General features: G+C 42.0%; 1 protein-coding gene across 2 annotated transcripts in view; it reads right to left on the bottom strand.

The window, feature by feature from the left end:
- Positions 1-3525: 3525 nt before the first annotated feature.
- Positions 3526-9035, bottom strand: part of TMTC3 (transmembrane O-mannosyltransferase targeting cadherins 3) — a 34938-nt gene continuing 29428 nt past the window's right edge. For both annotated transcript variants that reach the window (XM_083573423.1, XM_083573422.1), the window contains 2 exons: positions 7461-7687; positions 3526-6309 (listed from right to left, as the gene is read on the bottom strand). In XM_083573423.1, coding sequence (XP_083429549.1) covers positions 5468-6309; positions 7461-7687 — 1069 coding nt within the window. In that variant the 3' untranslated portion in view covers positions 3526-5467. The remainder of the gene's footprint in view (positions 6310-7460; positions 7688-9035) is intronic.

Here is a 9035-nt window from a genome sequence, read left to right as displayed (position 1 = left end):
CTTTCCTCCCCAAAATCTCCCCTATTGTGCACATGAATGAACTACAAATATAGGTACCCTGGTCATCACAGCTTAAAATACACCAGCTCTTTATAAGTTGATGAGCACAAAAGCGACATGCTGCGTAGATGCAAGCTGCACTGTGTCTGTTATTATGGTTCAATGTTCACAGTTCCCTTTCATCCAACAACACAGTGTCTATGCCTGGGTTCACAGCTACCTGTGGAAGTATGTTCTCTAGCTCACTGTCCATCTATCCTCTCAGAACACAAGTGGAACAAAATTTCAGCTAATGCAGGGAAGTTTAGTCTTACCAAGCAATCATATGCATATCTAGTCAGAAATAAGCCTGTCTGAGTTCAGCTGGACTACCTTCCAGGTATATCGAGGTAGCCAGTTTGATATATTTTTAAAAACATAGGTTTATAAAAGCATACAATGGAAGGCCACCGAAACTGAAAAGATTCCATGAGCAAGCTAGCTGGGATTAGATTTTCCCTGAGATTGTGACAACTATAACTACAAAGCAGTGTACCGATAAGTTAAAATGAATCTGCGTCGTTTAAAGAGCTTTGTGGATGCTTTGCCATGATCTTTTTCCTGTTCAAATATAGTCTTTTGTTCCAAGGAAAGCCTTGTTGAACATTCAAAAATAGAGACTGTAGTAAGGAAACATATAAGCCTATAGGAGGAAAATGGCAGGTCTTGCATCCACCCTCTAGCAGGTGCCATGAAGGGTATAGAGTGAAAACAAGCTGCTGCAAGACAGATTGTTGCTGCACTCAGGTACAGTGTTGAAATAAGATTTCACCAGTGCAATTCAAACTATCTCTTTGAGTCTTCTGTGGTGTGATATTTTGGTTAATGTTGGACTGGGAACCGGGCTCAAATTCTCATGCAGGCATGGAGCCTGCTGGGTGGCCTTAGGCCAGTCACAGTCTTTTAATCTAACAGAATTCACAGGATTGCTGTGAGGCTGAATCAAGTAGGTGGGGAAGACCTTGAAGCTAGCATCCTAGTCAAACCAATAATGGATGGCATGCTGTTGACCACTGTAAGAACCAAGATGACATAAGCGATGCTCAAATATTTGCCAGAACACACAAAAGGTTATTCTGGGGGTGGTGCAGAGCAGCAAATAAAAGCCATGCCCCTAGCATCCTGATGCCTAGGCTGCTCTTCAGATCTTTGTACAATTACTACAAAGGTCTGGACATGATTTTTAAGAGTGCTCAGTTTAGGAATTCCCACGATTCAAAACTCTGATAAGTCAGATTTTCTGTTTGTGGGCAGGTTTTTAAGCATGTTAAACACAGTTTAAAACCCAGTCTACACTTTTGTGCTAACCATGCAAAGATTGTAAGAGCACCCCTGGGATTCTGGGGGTTAGAACTTGTTTGTATGCATGCCCTTTCTCCGTCTGCAGCTAAAACTTCAGAATGTGGGTCTGAACACAGCTATAGTTAAGATATTAACACGAGGTTAGGATTATAATTAATAATATATTATTATTGAGTTGAAAATGTTGGCCTCATTACAAAAAAGGAAAGAACTCTTAACTAGTTTGAATTGTCCCAGTCAGATAAACAAGAGTTCTATTTACAGAGGTTTTCACTGACCCTTGGTCTGATCATTCATAAAATTTATAGAATTTTGATTGCACAGTTTCTCTTTAAATTTGCTACGTTGGGCAGGTGAGTAAAAAGCAAGAGAACGAAAATGTGCTCATAAAGGAAAGGAAGCTTTGGGGTTAAGCCATCCATTGAAAAAGGGCCCTTTGAAGGTGCAGTGATTCAGATCAGGGTTTGATATTTTTTTAAGCCAAACTGAAGGCTATCAAGACTGATGTTGAAACTAATTTTCTTTAACACACACACGGTGAGTTTGGAAGACTCACTGCCTACCTAATCCGAGAGGTGCTGGAGGTTGTTGCATTCCCCAATATTTTTGCAAGGCCAAATAACACGGGCATCAAATACAATTATTGGGTTGAAACCTGACTGGGGGTCCATCTGCACAACACATTTAAAGCAGTATCATATTACTTTAAACAGACATAGTTTTCCCCAAAGAATCTTGGAAAAGTCATTTGTTAAGGATGCTGAAAACTGTGAGGAGACCCCTGTTCTCCTCACAGAACTACAATTCTCAGAGTGGTTTAGCAGCAATACCTCCTCCCCAGAAACTCAGGGATTGGTAGCTCTGTGCATCAAAGGACTATCATGTGATAAGTCATATGAGATTTGCCTAAGTCAGGGATGTTGTTGCATTCCAGCTCCCAGCCAGTGTGGCCAAGGATGATGGAGGACCACGGGCTCCCCACATCCATATGCATTGTCCAGGTCCTTTTGAGATAGTCTTTTTTACCTTTTCTGGCTGTGTGGACAAAGTTTTCTAAATAGAGATGCTCCAAATACTAAATCCAGGTGGAGAGGTCACTTGACCCTACAAGGCCTCGCTTCACTACAATCTGCTTCCAAGTTTGAACTGTTGGTATCTTCTTCTTCTTTGGCGATCACTCGTAGCCGAGTAAGATTGTCTTCCATAAACACAGTTTTAACAGTGAGTCTGTAAGTGACTGTGGAGGCCAGTTCTGGATCCACATGTCCTTCCACAGTGGGGACATAGGTTTCCGGGCGGGAGTTGATCACAGTGAGGGTGTGCCTTCCTCTTAGCACATTTCTACCTTTCGTCCCGAGTTCAAGCATCTTCAAAGCCCACAACCCCTTTGGTAAAAACTGTTCTCCAATTGGAGCGCTTGCAGGCCAGTGTTTCCCAGTTGTCAGTGTTTATACTACAGCTGTGGTTGAAGCTGTCTATATGGTATATACACAGCTTCAACCACAGCTTTCTGAAAGTATGTATCAGTTGAACTATATTTTGAATAAATGAAAGCCCAGCCTCCAGATGCCTAAACTATCTCTTGCTTACTTTGAATAAAAAGTCACTGGCACATAGAATCCTGGTATTCTTAACCAGGGATTAAGAAATACATGTATTATTGTTGTGTTTTGTGGTCATACATTAGATGTGAATGACTGGTAGCATTTGCCCTTTGTTCTTATTCCTTCCAAAGCATAGGATTTTTTGTTGCACTTGCAGGAACTTGAGATGCAGTTTGTGATATGGTAAAAGTTGAAATCCTTTTTTGGTGTGCACAAACTGTCTGGTCTTGTGGCTGCCCTTTTTCCAAAAAACAAACAAACACAAAAACAATCCTGAGTGTTCAGAGCTTAAACTAAGCACTAAATTAATTCCAAGGTATTTCATGCGATCAATTTAAATACAAGATGAAAAATGTTTGCTTGCGTCAATTACTCTTGACTTCCCAGTGTTGAACACACTGAAGAGCTCACAGTAAAACAAAACAAAAAGCAGCATTTTTTTTTAGGCAATCCAACAATATATTTAGATGGGGGGGGAATGCATAGCTGCCAATATAAAATGCAGAAGTTATCAATCCATGTTTCATATAAGGAATTGGGTTAACTCATTTTAGAAAAACAATGTCATTAGTGGAAACCATTTGAAAACTTAGCAGACTGAATAAATATTTAATTAAAAGCCCTAGAACTTTTGACATGAAAAGTGAAACATTTAGTGTGTTAGCAATCAAACCAGAAGTCAGTCTTTCAAGGTTGGAAACAATGCAGAATCTGGAGATTACACATCATTTCCAAATGGAATATACATTAGGTGTATGTGTGATCATCGTAATTTGCTTTATGGACACATGATGATCCACACACGTTGCATGCTCTCTCCTACCAGGAAGTGCTTTTACTGCACAGCCTTCCCTAGCCTGGTACTTCCAAATGTTTTCAACTACAGCTCCCATCTGCCTCTGTCAGCATGACCAATGGCCAGGGATTATGGGAGCTGTAGTATAAAACCACCTGTAGGGAATAAGGTTGGGGAAAGCTGATCAGGTGGTCCTCCAGTGTCCTGCAGAAGTGGTTTTCTCCAGCCTGCCCTACAGCTGTTAGGGGCTGATTGAGACCTGTTGCATGCAAATGATGTGCTCTGCCACTGAGTTACAGATCTTCCCAATTAAGTCCAGTGGGGTTTATTCTCAAGGAAGTGTGCGCAGGATTGCAACCTTAGACAGACAAGCACTGGTTTATGTCAAAAAGTTAAAGCACATTTACAGTGATTGCAAAAAATAAAATAATGAGTAGTGATGTTTTGCAATCCATAAAATTTTGGGAGTCAATTTGTGAGAAACTTAAAAGCACAGGATGCCCCACAAATATTGCTTAATTGAAAAGCAAAGGGGAAAAAGAAAACCCACAAAATTTTCCACACTGGATTCACACAAAGTGATTTCCTACAGCATGGCCGGGGGCTGTTGAGAAACAATCACATTTGTTTCTAAAACGCAAGAGCTCCATAGGATTGCAATAAATAGCATAAGGGGCAGGGAATTTCAATAAACTTGAATAATATTCAGTGGAGCCACTCAGCTGGGAGTAAGGCAGAATGGGAAGGCAGGCAAGTTTCAGCAATCTCCCTTCCCAATGCAAACCCCAGTGAGTGACACAAGGATGGGGCTTTAGGGGGAAGGGAAACAGTTGAAAATTGCTTCTCTCTCTGCTCCACTAATGAAACCCTTAGCGTCTGAGTGTCAACTGAGTGTCACTGTTGAATACAAACCTCTGTGGGGGTTTTGCAGGGATGTCCCCCCCCCCCCCGGCATAGCGGACCGCTGCACCTTTAATATGATCTGCGCAGGACTGAAAAAACTACAAAATGCATGCATGCACATACATAACATGAGTGATATTTCCTAGTTAACCTTCAACACATTCTGGAATGCCTGTAATTCCAGGGTGTAGGTAGAAATGGACTGTATGATGCATAACTTAATACCTATAAAAATCACCAATGACTTGATGAGTAAACCCAAGCAAAGAAAGTTATCCAAACGAAAGCTGCGTTCCTAAATCATTTGCACCAGTGAATTTCCCTTACAGTCAGCCTGGAAGCCATCATACCTGAGGTACCCCTGTTAAAAAATTGCCTTCTAGCACTTGACAGTTCTTTAGAAGACACGAAGAACTGAAGATACCTGATTGCTAGTAATTTGCAGCCTGGACCTAAGCAGGTTTACTCTGAAGCAAGCACCACTGGGGTTCAGCAGGGCTTGCTTCCTGTGACTCGGCCTGCAGTTCTCAACAGCAGCATTAGAACTGCAGGTGCTGTACCTGGAAAATCCCCATGTTGTCAGTTATGTTCAAAACCCTAAACCAAAAACATTAAAATCCATTATTTTTACGACGTATTATTTCTTTGTGTGGTAGGAACAGCCTTCTCCTGCATTTCTTTTTAAAGATGATATGGTTTCAGTATTCTTTCCAAATTCAAAAGCTGCCTAGTAGTCATACCGACTGAACATAAGACGCACAGGCGCACAGAACCTCGGAAGTAGGTGCAAAAAACCTCCGGCACTGGAGGTATTCCCAAGAAATTATTCGCCATTCAATATACGCTCAATCTCTTCTAGTCTTTTCAGAGCGGCAACCCTTTTTTTCTCAATGTCTTTGATTTCTTTTGTAGACTTCTTTTTCGTCTCTTTGTCTGTGGTGTTCTTCTCCCCTTGTTTCTTGGGCTTCGCCTGCCCTTTGTTGCTGTCACTGTTTGTGGTCCGAGAGCTCCTCTGTTCATTTTTGGCCACTTTCAAGTTTTCATTTTTTGCCCCTTTCAAGTCTTCAGGAGGAGTTTTCCCTCCCTCTGAAGCTGTCGTCTTTTCCGAGGGAATGGTAGCTGCTTCTCCGGTACCGAGCAAAGCGATTTTACTTCGGACTATGCTCAAGTGACGCTGGATGTATTCCTCATGCGGCGCTAAGGCCAGAGTCTCCACCAAACACTTCTCCGCTTTGATCAAGTCCCGCTCCTCAAAATAAACCACACAAAGGTTGTGTTTCCCTTGTACGTTGTTAGGGTCCATTTTCAGAATCTTCTCAAAACACTCCTTAGCTCCCCGTATATCTTTCTTTTGGTTCATCAAAATGTCTCCCTTCAGGATCAAACCTTTGGTATGATCAGGGTAGTATCTTAGCAGCTCTTCCAGAACTGGCAAAGCTTTCAACTCCTTTGCAGTCTGGGAATAAAGCAGGGCCAAATTGAACAGAGCGCTTCGGAAGCCCGGCTGCAGCTTTATGGCTTTTTTCATCCAGGTTTCTGCCTCAGCATCTTTTTTGTCATCCATTGCAAGCATGCCCAAGTTGAAATAGCCATTTGCATCATGAGGCTCTTCTTTCACATAATTTAGAAGTCTTTTCTTAGCTTCTGGCCTAAGTCTAGCATCACCTAAAGGGAAGAGGGGGGAAAGTATTATGAAATTGTCCTTTTGCTGCACAGCTGTGACAATACAGAACATGAATATATTCTAAACGAAAGTGATCACTGTGTAGTTTTAGCTACATGCTGTGCATGCTCTGTTTTCCAATAATAATAATAATAATAATAATAATAATAATAATAATGGGAGGAAGGAGAGACAGAGCCTCAGTGAACGACTGACAGCAACTGACTTTGAATGCAAAATGAGGACATTGCAGCACACCAGACCTATAAAATTGGACCCGAAGAGGAAGTGATTTCTGCAAGGTCACTAATGACAAGAGAGATGTGAATGCCATGAATACAGAATTCTCAGGGGTTCAGTAACTAGAAAATGGCAGTCAAACACAGCACATGGTGTCCATAGGTGCCCTATGATGAGAAGAGTCTGTGATTTTGTTCTGGTTGAATAAAAGACTCACCAGAACCCCTAAGTGAATAATAAGAGGGTTTAGGGGCACTATGGGCATACTGAGCCTAAAGGGGGGAAAAACTTATGCTGTAGGCAAGGCGATGAGTAATATCACATTAGTATTAAATCTAAACTGGAATAGTACTCAGGATTTACTTAACCATGCAAGGGTGTTGCAGGCTGAAAAGAATGAGAATTCAATGTTGTCTCCTCCATGGATGGAAAGGATTTTTATTTTTTTTTGGCAACTCCTGCTTCTGCCCAGCCCAATCTGTTCTGGATGGTCCCAAGGAGAAATCAATGGAAATCATCTTACACCCTCCTTTACCGACTGATGTTCTCTATCAGCGGAGGAGACATCATTGAACACTGCCAACTGTACTGATTGCACCATTTGTTGCTGTACTTTGAGGTGTAGATAAAACACTGTCCTGCTCATGCACCTTTTAAAGGGGTTCATGACTTTTACTCATGTGCTCTGTGTCAAGCTAAGGTGGAATCTACACACATATAAAAAAACGCTGTGGAAATGTTTTTTTAAAAAAAAACGTTTTGAAAAATATATATTGAATTTGCCACAACTCACCATCGCCATCTAGAGTCACATTTGTATATTTGCAACTGCATAGCTAAGTCCTAAGAAACATAACACAGCCCTTGGTGTGCACGTTATACATATGTGAGTTTTAAGCGAACACACACATACCGGATTCTTGCATTAGTAGTGCAGAATTAAATAGTGCTAGTTTATGACTAGGATTCAGTTCTAATGCCCTGTTGAAGTTCTTCAGAGCTTCCGTCGGATCTTTCAGTTCAATGTAAACAATTGCCAAGTTATACCACAGGTCTGCATTGCTCCTATCCAGTTCGAGGGCTCGAAGGTATGCTTCCTTGGCTTGCAGAGGTTTGTTCATTTTCAGAAGCAGTTCGCCCCTGTTGAAGAATCAAACCCAATGAGTCTGACGTCTTTTGAATACAAAGTAAGATGCAGAGCTTCCAGAGTGAGAGACTAGCTGGATGGCCCCACATCTTCAGATTCTTTAGAAGAACAAGATCTCAAGTTGAAAAGGGGGCCTCTGTTACTTGAGATCAACATAGACCAATTTATAGAATAGATCTACACATCCCTAAAAGAAATGAACAACATGAGCATTGGCTGGCTTTCCCAAGCAGGTGCCTACTAGATGTTTTGAACCTCAACTTCCATCAACCTCAGGCAGCATGGCCAGTGATCGGGAGTGGTGGGCTTTGCAGTCCCACAACGACCATGGTGGGTACCAGGTTGGACATGGCTGATCTATGGGCTTGCCCACTCTTGCAGTTACACCCTTCAAGAGTCAATTTTGGAGGCAGAGAATCCCTGCAGATGTTCTCTGGACTCCACTATGTCTGACCACTGGCCATACTGGCTAGGGCTGATGGGTGTTCAACCACATCTGGAGGGGCACAGGTTCCCCACCTCTGTCCTATTTTGCTCATGATGCATTTAGTCAGCTTCTTAAGTGCCAAAAGGTTCTGTTCCCATTTCTTAATAGCATTCTGGAAGGAGAAGGAATGCCCAGCCTGGCCTTTTCAAGAGTGCATTCCAAGCCCATGAACTCCTTTGTTTTATTATTATCTGAAGTGTACACAGGATGAAGAGCTACAACCAGATGCAAAAGGAGAACCCATCCAGCTTGGCTGGCTAAAGCAGTACATTCCTTGCTCATTCTAAATAGTTCCTTTGTGTTATCCAAGCAGTCACGGGGCTGGAGTTAGACCCAGTGTACAGGGGAAAGCCCTTGAGACTGGACATGTATTCTTTCCCAGATCATCTCAAAAAATAAGTTGTAGTGTTATGACAAGTCTACACCAAGAACTTTAAACATGTCTCTGTCCAGAATCTAACGCTAAATATGGACGGATAATGGTGTGCTGCTCTGGCTGTGTGCAAGGGTATTTCCTGCAAAGAAGGAGATACATCTGTAGGGAATTCTAACTATGCATCTTTGTTGATGCTGAATCATAAGGTCAAAACTTTTTGTTTTAAGTGACCGGTGTAGATGATGGTAATCTAACTCCTTTCCTTTGAAACTTAGGGAAATGTGAAATGTTTTCCTGCTCCAATAACTTTGAACCTGAACCTTTCACACCTATGCATCTTGCCAAAGCTGATTGTTACAGGAGGTAGTCAATGGAAATGGGGACCAGTTTCCTGGGAAGCTGAGGGAGCAAAAAAACTGTGTGAAGGACAACATTATTATGCAGTAGGGCAGCCATTGCTAGGTGGGGATGATGGAAG

Source organism: Podarcis filfolensis (assembly GCF_964270895.1).
Source record: "Podarcis filfolensis genome assembly, chromosome: 10".
NCBI lineage: Eukaryota > Metazoa > Chordata > Lepidosauria > Squamata > Lacertidae > Podarcis > Podarcis filfolensis.
The sequence above is the reverse complement of the archived record's forward strand: the minus strand, read 5'-3'. Positions and strand labels throughout refer to the sequence as shown.